Source organism: Peromyscus leucopus, chromosome X (assembly GCF_004664715.2).
Source record: "Peromyscus leucopus breed LL Stock chromosome X, UCI_PerLeu_2.1, whole genome shotgun sequence".
In the NCBI taxonomy this organism is placed as follows: domain Eukaryota; kingdom Metazoa; phylum Chordata; class Mammalia; order Rodentia; family Cricetidae; genus Peromyscus; species Peromyscus leucopus.
The window spans coordinates 56,247,851-56,265,841 of record NC_051083.1 but is presented as its reverse complement, the minus strand read 5'-3'; the positions used below and the strand labels follow the sequence as shown (position 1 = coordinate 56,265,841).

At 37.1% G+C, this 17,991-nt stretch overlaps 1 protein-coding gene across 4 annotated transcripts in view; it reads right to left on the bottom strand.

Moving 5' to 3' along the window:
• Heph (hephaestin) overlaps window positions 1–17,991 on the bottom strand; it is an 81,881-nt gene that overhangs the window by 3,701 nt on the left and 60,189 nt on the right. For all 4 annotated transcript variants that reach the window (XM_037198853.1, XM_037198854.1, XM_028888881.2 and 1 more), the window contains 5 exons: window positions 12,570–12,676; window positions 11,405–11,630; window positions 8,867–9,006; window positions 7,821–7,983; window positions 1,479–1,523 (listed from right to left, as the gene is read on the bottom strand). In XM_037198853.1, the coding sequence (XP_037054748.1) occupies window positions 1,479–1,523; window positions 7,821–7,983; window positions 8,867–9,006; window positions 11,405–11,630; window positions 12,570–12,676 (681 nt within the window). The remainder of the gene's footprint in view (window positions 1–1,478; window positions 1,524–7,820; window positions 7,984–8,866; window positions 9,007–11,404; window positions 11,631–12,569; window positions 12,677–17,991) is intronic.

The window sequence follows — 17,991 nt, the reverse complement described above, 5'->3', positions numbered from 1 at the left end:
GCACCTGGTAAATAGCAAATATACAATAATTATAAGATAGTATTACTGTTTACATGTTCTGTGCCTAGCATCTAGCATTACAATTATTGTTTCTGTGTCTCATTCCATTTTTAGGCACTGGAAAGTAGCAATTATATCTTATTTGTTTTTGTGCCCCTGGTAATTGACACTTGTTTGATGAACGCATAATTGGATGAATGAATGTTCTCACAGAACTGAAAGAAGATGCAAAGTAATGAGTTCAAATAGAAACTGGAAAGCATTCTGGTTCTGAGTTTACATTCTGGCATTTATTCTTCTTGTGACCCTGAACAAACTCCCAGTTTAGAAAATTAGTGAGCTTTATTAGACAAAATATTTTGACAGTTTTTTCCTCAAGTGAGAGTTTATGAAAAATGCATACATTTTATTTATGTATGTATACAAATATGCACACATTATATACACATATGCACATGCACAAATATATGTTTATATATACACATATGTAACAAATGATAAATGTATACATACACACATATAATTATATGACATTAGGTTACTTGAGTTGAAGAAAATGTGATCTGAGCACTGCCCTTTCAACCTTACATTACCTTTCTCTAACCTCCCCAGGATACATCCAAGTCCATGGTTAACAATTCATGAGACACTTAAGTAGATCATAGGGACTTTACTAATGAGAAGGTGGCTTTCAGTAGAGCTGAAAATCTCCAGAGTAAACTGATATTCTTTAGTATCCCTTTAATATGGGGTTTTTAATCTTTGGGGACATGGTCTCACTTTAAGTCTAGGCTTGTCTTTAACCTATGGTTCTCCTGCTCTACTTCCCAAGTATGGGGATATCAGGGATGATAGCACACATGGGTCTAATAGTCCTTGTACCTCACATAACTTTCTGAATCTTTCTGGTAAAAGACACAAGTGGAGTAAAGAATGAAACAATAATTTTGACCTACACATCATAGGAAAAGAATATTTTCTCAAAGAAAAACAAACAAATGGTCCCCAAGCTACAATTCCTTGGTATTCTATAAAGAAAAGAATAAAAGTAGTTCTTAAAGGACATCTGGTATTTGTTCTAGTCTCACATTATTCATGTAGCAATCTTTGTTTTTACTATAACTCTTCCAGGTCTGACCTAGCCGGATTTGGAATTTTCTTCTCCCTCATAAGAATACAGCTTTCTATGTGGCTGTTTTTCCAAGCTCCAAAGTTTATGGGTGATACAAGGTGGATAAACATGTTGAGGGTAACTGAATCCTAGTTCATTGGCTTTTAACATCTTACAGAAATCTTAAGGTGTTATATTATGGTGCCCAAGTTTAGTCATGCTAGAAATGCTAGAAGTGTCATATATTACACACACACACACACACACACACACACACACACACACACACACACACACACACACACACACACACACACACACTCCACATGTAACTTCTCGGAGTATAAATATATATCATCCAACATACCTTTTCCAATTTCTTTGGTAATGGTAGTCATGGTACTTAAATGTTCTGTGGGAAAAGACAAGAGGTTGATCCTATTATTCTTTGTACTAATTTATAAGATTTCTATAGGATATTTACATTACTTGAAGCAATTCCTCTTCAGAATTTACTACTTTATTAAGGTCCCTCTGATTGGATTTGATACCTGCTCTAAGAAAACAAGGGAATCCATGCCTGGTACTTTAAACTGAGTCAAAAAACCATAGTAGGGCAGAACATGGGTCTTGTGTGGTGGGGGGTATAGAATACTGTTGTTTATCAAATTAACATAGCATCAAGCCACCTCCTACATAGTTACAATTATCCTTTTAGACATATGATACTCTCAGCCTTAATGAAAGAAGACTCTTTTGTGGTGGTATTCTAATTGTACTGAAATGTGATTTTGATTGTATGTTAATAAATAAAGTTGCCCGGGGGTCAGAGCTATTAGAGCCATAGACAGAGTGTAGCGGTGGTAGCACACGCCTTTAATCCCATAGATCTCTGTGTGTTCAGGGATACAGCCAGCATTGGAGACATATGCCTTTAAGACCTAGGGGGCTGTACATTCAGACAGTGATGAGGCAGTCACGTGTTTGGGTTTACAACCAATGAGAAGGCAGAAGTAGCCCTCTTTCATGAAGCTGGGACACCGCAGGCGGAAGGGTGAGATTTTAGCTCTGAGCTCTGACCTCTTGGCTTTCTCTTTTACATTGTTTCTGTGTTTCTTATTTAATAAGACGGTTAGTTACATCTACACTCTTTTCTGTGAATAATGATGAATACAGAGGCCTATCACTGCACAGGTGCTCAGATCTAAACAACACATTTATACTATCAAGGCTTTAGGAACATGGTGGAAGAAGTGTCACAAAGAATGTAAGAGATGGAAGATATGGAGAAGGGCTGCAAAATGTCATCTCCTGATCAAGACAAAGGCCCTATAATCACAAACTCAAAGCAGGTGTGGATGCCTGTCGTGGATCTATACAAGAATGGCATTGTCAAGAGTTAAGCATAGATGGAGAAGTAGCTCAGAGGTCTCTATTGCTCATGGCTGGACTTTGCTACAGATAGATTTAGGGATAGTGAGGACCATTGCCTTCAGTTAAGTACCCACTGATGATCTCACCAGGCTCCAACAAATAGTCCCAATCCAACGGTCATGCAGATGGCTCTGATTAAACTGAATGTCACAAAACCAACCTAAAAGTTATGAATCTGAGAAAGGGACTGGTTGAGGTAATTAAAGTGAGAAAGAGTAAGCAGAATGCATTAACAGACATGCATGAAACTGTCAGGTAAGAAATTTCATCAGTAAAAAACAATATTAAAATGTTAATTTGATTTTGGGTGGTCACAGGAAACAAGGGCAAGTGCATAGACCTTGGAAGCCAAAATATAACTTACTCATCTGCCTTTATTTCTGTGTTTTTTGTCCCTTTCTCTATCCTCACTGAATACTGTATGATTTTTCCTCCAGCATTCCCCACTATCTCTTCAGAAAGCCCCTGCTCTCTGTCAAATGTACTGCTCTACACATTCAATCCTGTCTCAAAATAATTCTTCCTTTCTTCCTTCAATGAAGCTGAGCTATTTTCTGGGGTATGTGCTATTTAAATATTGTTTCTCTCACTTTAGTAAAGAGGGATTTCTTTTGGGGACCACATTAACTAACTAGAAAAACAAAAACCTTTCTTGTTACTCTTATCTAGTAGTTCTTTCCATCCATGGAAGTCTTTGGTTATTAGTATGGTCTTTCTCAATTCCCATCCCAAGAATAGACACTTTCATTCTAGTTGCTTGAATACTTGTATATTCACTCCAGTTTTACCACTCATGGTCAATCATGGTTATACTAGATTGCTCATCCAGAGCTGCACCACCACAGAAATCCCAAAACTAATAGAAATATCTCTTTTTAATGCTTATTCTTTTGCTAGCAAAAATCCTGTTATTCTCCCCTGACCTACCCATTTCATCCATATCTTCTCTTCCATTAATGACCAGACTAGAATCCACAGTCCATAACTTCAAACACTCATATATGGAATCACAGTAACTATACTTGCCTTGTATTTTACCCAATATGCTGAATAACACCAGAAAAATACACATGTAAAAATTTGGATTCACTTTGTCTAATTTTAACTAAGCCCTCAATGCTATAAGGCAATAATGACTTTATTTCTCACTCCAAAGTAGCTATCCTAACCCTTCTCCCAATTTCCTCAAATAGTTCCTCCTCAGCAGATGACTCTATAAGCTACATCACAGAAGAATTAAGAGAGCATAAGGCAGAAAACCTGTTTGCCAAGATCTCCTTCTAAACCTACACACTGATCCTCTTTTGTCTACTCTCTTATCACAATAGAAAGATTCTCTTCCTCCAGTATTGTATTCATCCTTCATCTTAGATGTGGCTCATATGCCTCATAGCTTCATCATGAACTTTATCCAAGAAATAGGCTTTTTAGAAATTGGAAACAACCTAGAGGTCCCTCAATAGAAGAATGGGTAAAGAAAATGTGGTACATTTACACAATGGAGTATTACTCATCTGTTTTTTTTTTAAAGTACATCAGGAAATTTGAAAGCAAATGAATGGAACTAGAAAAAAATCATCCTAAGTAAGGTAACCTAGACCCAGAATGACAAACATGGTAATATCCATTTATATGTGGATATTAACTGTAAAGTTGATGATAACTAAACTACAATCTGCAGACCCAAACAGGGTAGGTATAAGCAACTAGATCTCATTAGGAAAGGGATGTAGAATAGATAATTATGGATCAACACAGATTGGGGGCAGGAACAGAAGGATCAAGTGGAGAGGGGATTGTGGGAGGGAATATCAGGAGAAACAGCTAAAATTAAGTGACATTTGAGAGGCAGTATAAAAGCCTAATACAGTAGAAATTTCTTAAAATACATATATGAAGGTGATCTAAATGAAATAGCCAAGTAACAAGGGAGGCACAGTCCCAGCTGGCCATCTCTTGTCACCAAACAAAGCTTCCTGTACCAGGATTGGGGTACATCTAATTGAGTTGTTGGCCAAAAGGGGCCGATGGGAAGGCCCAAACAACTCAGGCTATTGACAAGACTATAGATTGTTTGCCACAAACTGAGAGCAAGACCCCATTGCTGAAGACAACACCTGCACAACTCATTGGACATGGAGAAGCTATGCTCGTGCCCACATACAAGCCTCCACCTCTAAGTTCTAGCTTCTTTGGTACAGAAATGTATTCTGCATGCTCTCAAAAGAGAAACATAAACACCAAGTCAGCCACAAACCCTTTGATCTACAATGGTGTCATGCCTGCAAGATGTGCTAGAGCAATGGGGGCACAAAACTTGTGGGAGAAACCAACCATAACTGATTGAACTTAAGGTCCATTCCATGACATGGAACCCATACCCAGTACTACCTAGGTGGCCAAGAACCAAAGACTAGATGGTCCAGTGACCTAGCGGAAAACTAAATAATACTGGTCTACAAGAGGAAAACAACAACAGAAAGCATAGTGATTAAATGATTCCTAATGACTTTCTGCTATATTCATAGATCAATGCCTTGCTCAGCCATCATCAGAGAAGTTTTCTCCTACAGCATTTGAAACAAATATAGAGAAGCACAGCTAGATATTATGCAGAGTATGAGAGATCTTGGAACAATCAGCTCTAAATGGTAAATCTCCATCAAATCCCTCCCAGCTCAAGAGCTTAGGGAACCCCAAGGAAGAGGCAGCAGAAAGAGTGTAAGAGCCAGTGAGGATGGAGGCCACGAAGAGAACAAGACCATCTAAATGAACATGAGCAAAGCTTACATGAACTCACAAAGACTAAGGCAGCATGTACAGGGCCTACATGGGTCTGCACCAGATCCTCTGCATATATGTTATGGCTTTTAGTTTAGTGTTTTTATAGAATTCCTAAGGGTACAAATGAGTTGGTCTCTGTTTCTTGTGCCTTTTGGGTTCTTTTCTTTCTATTTGTTTGTCTTGTAAAATTTTGATGTGACAATTTTTGTTTTATCTTATTATATTTTATTTTGTTATATCTTTTAAAAAATGAATGAAGGAATTAATTGGAAACCTAGCCACTTGGGTAAAGGTTAACAACTGAATACTCATTTATATCTGCTGGGAGAGGGAAAATCAATTTTCTCCAATGGAGTGACACTGGGTATATCAACCAGTCCAGGGCAGGTCTCATGGTCAGGAGTAGCTGACCAATGTATACTGTACTTCACTGTGTGTGTGTGTGTGTGTGTGTGTGTGTGTGTGTGTGTGTGTGTTTGTGTGCGCGCGCATGCTCATGGGTGCTTTTATTTGGTTACAGTTTGATGGAGTTTTGTTGCTTATTTTTCTATTTGTTTTTTCTTTCATTTTGCTTTCTTGTTTCTGGAAGGGTATTCTTGTATGGGGTTTTTATTTGCTTTTTTTGAAAAAGAACTGAAGTTTGGGTGGGTAGGGAGAGGGAGAAAATCTGGAAGGACTTTGGGGAAGGGGAAGAATATGATCAGAATATACTTAAATCTAAAAATTTGTTTTAAATTATTAAAATAAAAACCTTAAAAGAAAAAAGTTAGGCTTTCTCTCTTTATCTTTAACTCTATCTTCTGGTTGCACTGTTAGCATATGTAGAGTCAGAGCAAAATGAGATCATTCATATTGGATAAAGAAACAAAACTGCAAATAGGTTAAGAGGTATGGGTTCGATCTTCTCAAAGGGTAATTTGAGGTACTCTGATGATACATATTGAGATGTTCTCATATTTTGAATGGCTCATATATGAAGATAACTTATAATGTCAGAAGAGAGCCTATTTTCTTGAATCTATAGCACCTTGATGGTGTGTCTTCTGGTCTGTGGACTGATAGAAAAATGAAGTCTGGGTTCTGGGGAATTGCACCACAGTAATAAGTAAACACAACTGAAGCAATATTCTAGTATTACGATTTGTCAGAGAAAAACTCTTTAATGATAGGAGAAATCGTATGTGCTATCATTTTATCTTCTGCCATTAAGTTAAGAACAGAGTTGTATTCTGTACTCTAGTTTGCTAAGTCTGTTTGAATAGTCAAAGTTAACCTGCCTCTCCATGTCTTTTGATAGAGTCAGGGGCTGCCAATTTCAGAATAGTTACTCTAATACCATTATTTTCCAAAGCAGTGTGATATATGAAAAAACCTTAAAAAATCCATACAAGTAACATTATATGGACTGAGCTGGCTATAGTTAGGAAAATATACATATATATAGATATACATACATGCAATCAATAATAATTAACGGAAAAGCGGTTCGTGACTTTGAAAAAGAGCATGGGGGACTATATGCAAGGGTTTGGAGAGAGGAAAGGGAAGGGAGAAATGCTATAATTGTATTATAATCTCAAAAATAAAAACAAAGTAAAAAATATGCATTGATCCAAAAAGCTTCTTGGAAGGGACATAGTTAGTGCTGGTGGCTGGACATAGTTCATGTAGAAGAAGAGAGACACTTAACATTTCACTTAGACAGAGATAATGCTGAAGAACTGTCATTCACAACTTTCACAAAGCCATGATTATTCACTGGAATTATTTTCTTCTCTTTAGCAAAGGACTCACTATGAACTGGGGGTGTAAATCAGTGAGCATGTCTGTGTCTGTGTGTGATGTGTTGTGTTGTATATATGCTCACATGTGTTTGTGCAGGTATGTGTGCTCATGCCCATGCATTCAAAACCTTTGCTTCATTGACAGAGTCTCCCACTGAACCCAGAACTTGCTGTTTGGCTTAGCTAGTAAGTTCTCAGCATTTTCCGGTCTTCATCCTGCAGCACTTGGGTTACAGGTATTTTGGTCACACCCAGCTTCTTTTAAATGACTGTAAACTTAGGTTCTCATGCTTGCTTTCAAACACTGTTGCCCACTCAGCCATCTTCCCAGCCCCACACACTTGTCTTTATTGACAATGACCACATCAATTCACTAAGAACTTCCTTGACATAGTACTTCCATTAGACATTAAATGATGAATTTGTAAATAAATAAACTTTTTTTTTTTTGTCAAAGGGTGGTAAACCTACACTAGCAAAGAGCCCTCCCAGTTTCAGACTAGGCTAACACATGTGAACTTATTACATTTGCAAGGGAGAATGAGAAATGCAGCTTGGGGAAATGTTTAAATGGGCCCTGTTCTATGATAAATCCTGTTTCTTCTGGGCCAGTAGGGGGAAGTTCAAGTGGTTCCTTACTGTCACCTGGTTTCTACAGGCTAGACAAAAGATTAGAAAATAACATACTTGAGTGGCTTGGGTCCTACCTTTGTGAGACAAGACAGTAAAGATGGTCTCCATGCCAGCATGAACATGGTCAGTCACGTGGCAGTGCATCAGCCATGTCCCGGGGTTGCTGGCTACCATCTCTACAACCTCAAATGTCCCTGGGAAGAGATCTACAACATCTGCCCGGTAACTGTGTCCATTCTGCAAGAAAAATGATGGAGAGAAGAACTGAAAATTATAGGAACCAATTTACAGCTTACAGGAACTAAAAGTCTATGATGCTAAGGATTAAAAGATAAAGTTCTTAAAACTCCAAAATGTCTGTACCAATGAGAAACTTCAAGTGTCCATTTTATTTCTCTCTCCTACAATCCAATCATGTAAACTAAAACAACACAGCATTTTCCTCCTTCTACTTTTCCATCAAGTGCCACAGATGAAAGATGTTACCAGTTCTTTTAGAGGGCTGAAACCTAGTTTCTCTGAAATTTTCCATAAGCTAAAATCTGGAGAGTCTGGATTAAGTTCTGATCTCTAAGAAGGATCTACATGTTTCCTTTAGACGTGAATTCAGTTTAGTTTCTCCTTTTTACCAAGACCCTGGTCAAAATTGTTCTAGATCCTCTAAGTCTACAATGAGGCCTCCAATTCTGTGCTCTTTTCCTAAGATTAAAACATTTTCATAATCACAAATTGTTTCTATGTAGCTCCTGAACTTAAACTCTTATTATGATGGATTAAAGACTTTTAGGGATTTTAAGAATATTTGAAATTCTTTGCTCGTAAGGTCATTGCTCATTGAGTCTAAAGTCTTTGGCTCAGATACAGTGACACTGGTACCTTCCATCTACTTACTTTTTAAATGAGGCAGTCTCTTACTTACCAGAAGGAAAAAAGAAAAGCTAAAGACTGGAAGTGACTACTGTTGGGATACACAATTGAGTAGAATCCCCTAATAGATGTCCCATATTGTAGACCTTCATATTCCTTAACCATTGCCTTATTCCTTGCCATTGCCTTCTGCAATGACTCTCAAGGCATTGTTTTAACCACTCCTATGGGGCTCAACCATATTTCAGCTCACCTGGTAGAGGAAACTCTCTGCATGGAAGTGTACAGTGTGAATGTCAGTATCTTGGCCCATGGCTAGCATGTACCAGGCTATTCTTTCTCCTTGGTATACAGTAAGACCCCTGAGATTAGCATAGAGTTTCCCGTTGATGGCTGTAAAAGAAGAAAATGTCTCATATCTTTTCTTTTATTTACATTTTGCCCTATGTCTATTTCCTATCATTTCTGATGATAGCAATAGACTACTAATTTTCTACATCTCTCTCTTCAATGTATTTTCCACAATAATGATTTCAGCGTTATCTCTAAGCAATTATTCTGACCATGTTATTCTAAAGTTAAAAAAAAAAATTAAGGGCTCCTCCCTTTCCCAAACAACAACTCCATGGTTCTATAGCTCAACCAATAAGTTCATTCAAAATACACCTCCACACCACCTTCCCAGATTCATCTCCTACTACCAACAGCTTTAATTCCAATTAGTGAGATTCTTTTCTTCAACCGTCATTCACTTGGTCTATACATGTTATCTGGATTCTTAGGTTTCTGAGTTTGCCTCTCATAAATACTGCTTCCTTATTATTTCTCTTTAAAATTTCACCTCCCTAAGAAAACTTTTCTGATTTCCTAAGCTGCTCTGTGTAACCTCAATTTCTTATACCACCTTTCCCCTTTGAACTCCTCCAATACTCCTCAGCATGATTCATTAGAACTCTCCAAAAATCTGTCTGCCAGGTTTATTTATCTTTTAAGGTGTGAAAGCTTATGCTGCCAACTTGTCTTAGGTTACTAATAAGTAGGAAATAAATTTATTTATTCATTCATTTATTTATTTATTTATTTGCAGAACTGCAAGCAGATAACTCAGACTACAATATACATTGTTTTGATGACCACATTCTCTTCCAAAGTCACATCCTATGCGACAAAGACACTGATATTCATTGTTACATCAACTCATATTGGTAGAATTTTACCCAAACCAATTTCCTCCCACGTCTCATTTTCTCACACATGAGAGGTAATTTCTACTCTACTCTTCAAGAGGGAAAATAATGGAAGGAACAGCTACAATATTGCTCTATGTCTACCAACATCAAATTGTGGATTTGGTAAAAAAAAGAACCAAAATTGCTCAGCTCAGCCACTTCTAGATATATTATCTCTTTGATCATAGAAAAGGGTGCAAATTGGTTCACTAATTGGTTCTGGTAAGATCCTGCCTCTCTTAATGCAGAGAAATTTTGTTGTCCATTGATGTCAATGACAATTTAGAAAACCTATCTGTTGCCAGGAAAGTATCAGCAATCATATTTAGTTATAAAATGAAATTCAGTTTTCCAATTAGCATTCTCGGTAATAAGGCTCATATTTTATCTTAACCATTTATTTTTCTCAGTTGGTTCAGAAATGTAGAGGAAGAGTTAGAATATTATTTTTCTTTTCCGCTTGGACTACAACATTATTTTTATTTGTATTTATAGTACTAGTGCTAAGCATATGTCCAAAGATACCTGCTATCTAGCTACCTAGGTAGAGTAATATCTGAATTTTGGAAAATGGACACCTGAGTAGGTGAAAGTGGGCATTAGCCAAATCCTGAATTGGGAGGACGTAACTGTGCCCTTATTTCCTCTTTGTTCTAGCCCATTTTATTTCCTTGATTTGACAGAAACTAAAAAAGTTCACTTTGTAAAGTTGTGAATCATCTGTTCTAGTGTGAATCACTCATCTCTCCATCAAGGGGAAATAGATAAAATCTGTAGGACAATAGGATACTACTTTTGAGTTCCATTAGAGTCATTATCAAAGCTGCACCTCACTTTCAGATCAAAGAAATCTTGGGCGAGAAGTGCTAGGGAGAGATCACTTCATACATTCCTCTGCACTTAAGCCCTCCCTCTTATTTGTGACTTTTTTGTGAAAAGCTACCAGATAGCTAGAGCAAAAAAAGGCTTTGATGATAGTTCTCCCACCCTAGATCCATTCAAGAGCCAAAAAGTTCTTCCTTGTATGTAACGTAAGTTCAGTGTGCTATTCTCTATGACTATCTTCTCCAACTACTCCATGTAAATTCAAACTTTGCTTTAAAAGTAATAAAAATGACAAGTTCTCCTTCATTTGTCTATATTGACAAAACAGATCCAGAATTTAAAGTGATGATTAAATAGCATGCTTTCGAGAGGAAAGCAAACTCAGAATTTTGAAACAGAGGGGCACTTACCAGGTGGCTATTTATGTATATAGAGGGCCATAAATGACCATCTTCCCTTATCTAGTATGTTAAAATTTGCTTGTGTAATGATGATCACTTTAAAGAATTAGCTTCCTTCTTTCTGGGCACCCCATCTAATATATACCACGTATCTGTTTTGCAAATATACGTGTAGAATAATAAGAAAGGCTTTTCTCTAAGTCATTTTTAATCCACTGTCCAACTTTCTCATCTGTTCCAGAATTGTGCACCCATAGATAGAGATGAACTTAACAGATCATCTCATGAAAACAGTGCAGACTACTTTGAAATAGGAGTAACTTCTTTTCTACAGACCATGCATTTTATTGCTCTCCAAGAAAGTTGCATCCTGTGGGTTAACATGGTGTGTCTCTCTGGGCCCATAAATTGCGATATTCTCCTCCAGATACCAAGATTGGTTCTCATCAAAGATCAAAAACAGCAAGGCAAATTCCCGGTCCATATCATTCCGACCTCCATGGGGTCCCAAGATGCCCTTTCGACAGACGACTAAGGGTCCCACCAGGCCACTATACATGTCCTAATGAAGGGAGAAAGACATGAGGTTACTCCTGAATGAGGGTAGTCTGTAAAGAATTGAGTCACAAATAAGCATACTGAAAGCCCCTTAGCACTACATCATAAATGCCTTATATTCATAAGTATGCTATTCTGATATCTAAATTCATCCTAGCAATCATTTAAGACACAGTTGAGATGTGATGTATAACTTATGCTTTAGCTAGATTGAATTATTCATTAATTTTTAAATATACCAACCTAATGCCTTTTTAGGCAGTTTCCTATGCTTGCAGTGCCCTCCTTCCAACATACTCCTTATCTATGGCACACTCTCCTTTAGATTTCCAAGCCCAGATTACAGGTAGCTTCCTTTCTGATACCTTCTCTACTTCCCCTTTGCTCAATTGTACCATACACTTTGAAAGTGGGAAGATACCTTATATTTGTATCATCACCAAGAAAAATACACACAATAGAGCAGACACAATATATTGCTGATGACTTGTTGAGATTAACTGGCTAGATAGACAAAATTTATTTTCCAGATTAGGAAACAGAGGCAGCATGACTTTAATAAAGTTATTCCAAAGTCACTCTGGAGCCAAATTTGTGACTAGGCCCCTAATTTCATGGCAACTACCCCCATTTTTTTTTTTTAAAAAAATGAGAACATACTGCTTTACAAGATCCAAAAAAGATGAGACAAAAAAGAAACTCCTCATGACAAGTATCTGATGTCACACACTACCTTCATCCCTCTTCTTGACTATTAAAATAAGGCAAGCATTTGAGGAAATTTTCTCAAACCCCAGGTATTACAGAGCTGTGTGTTGGTTGGTTTTTTGTTTGTTTGGGTTTTTGTTTGTTTGTTTGTTTTAACTATGTCTTTTATCATCATTTTACCAGGTAGTTTGCTCATTTCTGAGATCCTTCTTTCAATATTCAATTTTTTCTTTACCTTGATGGGATCCACTGCAGAATAATAAATCCAGGAAACACAAGCAGAGTCCCTGGGCCCAGGACCAGATCTTTCTGGGATATTCCACTGGTAAGTAAGGACTTCACCTGAGAAGCGTAGCAAGGCAAATATCTCATTGGAGCAAGTACAGCATTTCTCTCAATTTCTAAAAGCTACAGTAGGTGAGGCTCCGCTCCCTCAAGATCTGTCTCCATCATGCTCATAGCAGGCTCCACTTTCTTTTTGTTACACTTTTTTCTCCTTTCTTGGAAAAACTCAGTATTTCATTTCTAGCCCGTCCAGGCACAAAGCTCAGGTCTAATCCTGTGGTGATGCAGTGCTGCTGCTGTTTTCAGTAGCCGTGATGTTGTATCATTTAGTTTCCGTGTACATCTTGATTTCCTGCTGTTGCCTGCTAAGTGAAACTGTTTCCATTCGCCCTGTGCTCATCTCCCTCCTCTCTTTTAATACTCTCCAGAAGATTTCAGTCACATACCATGATCTATGTCTTGAAAAATCTTATACTTTAAGCAAGACTTACCTTGTTACTAAGCTCTGAATCCAAGATTATAATTAAATATTAGGTACCATTTAATACTGTCCTAATAGCAGATAAAAATGGAAATTCTCTATTAGGGGATATAGTTCAGTGGTAGAGCATCTTAATATGTATGAAGGCCTACCTTCAACCTTTAGGACCAAACACAACCTAAAATTGCTATAAATTTAATTCTCTCATTTGAAAGAAATACTTTTTTTTCCCAAATTGTGCCCCCAATGTTTAGAAACAGCATACCTATTCTCCTAGTTGACAAGACTCAAAACTTTAACGTTCATTTATTCAACATCCAATGAAGTACCAAATCTTGTGATTCTATCTCTATAATATATTTTAGGTTCTTTATTTTATTTTATTTTAAATTCACATATATGGAGAGTATGTCTACATACTGTTGATGGCCATTTAGACAAGAAGGCACCATGACATTCTTCAGAGCTGGAGCCATAGATGATTGTAAGCTGCCTGGTGTGCATTTTAGAAACTGATTTCACATTCTCTGGAAGAGCAACATTTGCTCTTAACCATGGATTCATATCCCTACTCCAGATACTTTCAAGATTCTCAAGTAGCTGCCATCAGAGATTATATAAACAGATTATATAACAGTAAAATTATTTATATATATAAATATATATATATATATATAACAGTAAACAGATTATATTAATAGTAACAACTGTTAAAAAAAAAAAGAGAAAAGACTATGCAGGAAGTTCCAAGAACACAAATTTGTTGAGTCATCACCCATAATAGGGTGAGGATTTCAATGGTTTTTTGAATTATCCATGTTCCTGTAAGTAGCCACTGAACTATTAATGCTACTTTAAGCACCCCAATAAACTCACCAGTTCGTGAAGGTAGCTTTGGGTAGAGTGGTTCGCTTGACCAATTGTCACTACTCAATCTGTGGTGAATAGACCTCTGTTCCTATCTCTCCAGGAAAGGTGAACTAGCTCCTAAGAAGTCCCTCGGCCTCTAACCTTGCCTTTTCCAACCAACTTCCAACTACTCTCATATTGACCTTCTATAGCAACTTTAATGAGATTTGATTTACAAACTATACAATTCACTCATGTCTAACTATCCCATTTTGATCAATGTGTACTTATATGCATATATAGAATTATCACATATAGCCCATAAATATATTCAATTAATTTAAATAAACAACAAATTAAAAATTGTAATCCCAAATAATATACTTTCACATAGTTTTATAGCTACTACAATGATCTATTTTATAACAATTCATTACAATCAACAAATCTACTCACCACTCCAATGCAACCACAAACTTGTTTTCTATCTCATCCTGAACATACAAATTGAATCATATGTTTTATTGTCCTTCTCTTACTAGATTATTTCATTGTTAACAATATTTTCATGGTCTACACATGCTGCCATATATACAGTTACTTTTTATTGCCAAAGTATATGGCATTTTATGGATATATTACATTTTATTCATTCATTCATCAGTTGATAGATATTTGGGTATTTCTACTTTGAGTGTAATATGAATAACACTGACATTAAGGACTACAGTTGTAGCTCAGTGGTAAAGTACTTTCCTAGCATGCGTGAGACCCTTGGTTTAATTCATAAAACCATTAAAGTGCCACTATCAATTATCATACAGGTTTTTGTATGAAGTTATGTTTTCATTAATCTTTGATGTATAACTTAGGATGAAATTATTGAATTATAGAGTATTGCCAATTTTTAACAATTGGAAGAATTGGCAAGCTGATTTGCAAACCAGTGGAATCATCAAACATCACTATGTAGATTCTACTTTCTTAATAAGAACTAGTTATCTTTTTTCTTAATTTTGCTTTAGTGAAGGAAATAGGCTATTCTAATGAAATTCTGATATGTTGTTCTTTCATATCTAATGATGTTGAGAATTTTCTCTGGCATTTACTGGTATTTTTAAATACTTTTTGGGAAAATATTTATTTAAATCATTTGCTCACTGATTTTTTGATAAAACAATAAGGAACTCTTAGAATTTAACAAAACAAAAAAAACTGCCCAATTAAAATGAGCAAACTTTTGAACAGACAATTTGCTTAAAGATGATATAAAACTATAAATAAGAACATAAAAGATTTTCATCATCATCAGCTATCAGGAAAATGAAAACCAAAATCAAATATCACAATGATATTTTTTGTAGCTTAGTGACCGAATTTTCCCTAACATGCACAAGGACATGGGCTTGACTCCACCATCACTAAGTAAGCACAATATCATATCATTGGTCACATATGATTTAATAACTTCAAGTAATTCTCATGTTCACTAAAGCTGAAAACTACTAACCTATATATCCTCTTGGAACCCATCTCCTCTGGTATTAGACCAGTAGATGCTAAACCGAGCTGATGAAAGCTGCTGGACCCTGAGTATTGTAGCTTTTAAAAATGTATTCACACTCTCAGTTACGTCCCAAGTGCTGTTTAAATTTGTAGCCCCATATCCTATTCTCCTTGGTGACTCCAAATTTTTACCACATTTTTCAAGTCTTGCCTGTTTTGTACCTCACTCCCCAAGACTCATTTTCACTTGGACTTTACATAATCATAATAATAATGACACTGCCAAATACTTGTATAGCACTTACTACACATTGAAATCCTGAATTTTCAAAAAAAAAAAAAAAAAAAAAAAAAAAAAAAAACCTTTGTAGATATGAAGTGAAGGTCACAGATAGATGTTAAAATAGCTTTCCAAATGCCACACAGAGGACTCTAGAATTCTGCTCTTACCATCTAGATTAGTAACTTTTCTTGTCCTTGTGACAAAACATCTAATATAAACAACTTAAAGAAAGATTTATCTCGAGTCATGGTTTCAGTACATCATGATTAGCAGGGAACAGTAGAGCAAGCTGCTCCCAATATAGTGTTCAGGAAGTAGAGTGAGGTAATGCCTATACATTTGGCTCCTTACTCAGAAGGGCAGTATATAGGATGTTGCTATCTACATACAGAATAGGTCTTCCTGCCTTAATTTTTCTGGAAATGCCATTACAGACACCCCCAGAGGGGTATTTCACAAATCCCTGCCAATGCTTCAGTTCAACTAAAGTGAGAATAAAAATTACCCTTCACATAGCACGCTGAAGGCTCTCATCTCTTATACTGCCACTGCCAATTCTAGTACCACACGTGGATGTAGATCCAGCAGTCACTCCAGTCTTTGATGAGGACGTTCTCTTTTTCTGACTTAAGATTACTACTTTGATGAGAGTTCCCAATGCCATTTCTTCTTGTGGATTTCCACATTTACCTCATCCTCCCACATGGCTCTGTAACTTCTCCTCTGCTCAGCCCTCTTCCCATATAGACCTTGCTCAGTTTTCTCCTTGCTTCTGTTGTTTCCCCCAAGTTGCTGTTTCTCTCAACTTAATCTGGCTTCCTTTACAATTAAGTATTTTGCAGTTCCGCCAACATTTACTATCTCAATTTCTTCATTTCATTTTCACTACTTAACCCTCTATCTGTTGCTGGTCCAAATGTGTACCTTCCAAAATATTATATATTGAAGTCTTAACCCCTATTAGCTCAGACTCTGACCTCATTTAGAAACATGGTCAAATTAGAAACAAGAAGAAATCAGTTTTAAATGAGGTTAGTAGGGCAAGCCTCCAATATTACCCAGTATCCTTATAAAAAGGAGAACTTTACGTATAGAGCCACATATAAAAAGAAAATGACCCAAAGGTAGAATGCCCTGGTTGGTTGGTTGTTTTTGTCAACTTGATGCCAGTTAGAGTTATTTGGGAAGAAGAATATCAGTTTAGAAACTGCTTCCATCAGATATAGACAAGTGTGTATGGCATTTTCTTAATGATTAATGAGGGAGGGCCCAGCTCACTGTGGGTTGTACCACCCTGGGGCAGGTGGTCCTAGGTTCTGTAAGAAAATAGGCTGAACAAGCTATGACAAGTGAGTCAGTAAGCAGCACCCCTCCATGGGCTCTACTTCAGATCCTGCATCCAGGTTCCTACCTTGAGTTCCTACCCTGACCTCCTTTGATGATACAATGTGATGTGGAACTGTAAGCTGAAATAAACCCTTTACTCCTAAAGTTTATTTGGTCGTGGTCTTTATTAAAGCCATAGAAACCTAAAACAGAAATTGATATCAGGTTCATGAGGTATTGCTCTGACAGACCTGATCATACTATTTTTTCATGAGGATTTGCTCTGACAGACCTGATCATACTGAGGATTGTGGAAGGACTTTCAAACCCCAATCTAGGAAAGCCATTGAGTGCTCAAAGCCTAATGGGCTTTCGGGAGCTCAAAAGATAAAAATGCTGAAAGAGACGCAGATGATGAAAGACTGGCCTGTGCAGTTTCAGAAGGAAACAAAGACTCTAGCAGGGCTCTTTGTGTGATGTTTTGTATTACAGATCATTGATTCTGGTCAGCTGGAGCTGAAGAATCATATGTGGTTAACAAGAGACTAGCACTACTAAAGTGAAACCTTCACTTTACTGAGACAAATGACACTGATTCCCCGGGGCTGAGAAATAAGCTATGGTTACAACGAGACTAGCGGCATTTAGGAGAAATCATCTGGGAGTATTTCCTCAGGATCAAAACACAGAAGCTGTGGTCCAGGGTGGCCAAGGCTGTATCTCAAGCCGGCAGCCAAAACTGGTAATGTGCAAGAGTCAGGTGACACTGTTTTTGAAGACCGGAAGAGGTAATGGAGAGCAGCTGAGGGATGGCAGTATGTGGCAAGGATGGGAGTCCCTGAAGAGAGGACGGGAGAGGCCACTGGTAAAGATTCATCCTCAGTTGCAGTGGAGACTCCACAATTCGGAGATACCAGTGCTATGGGA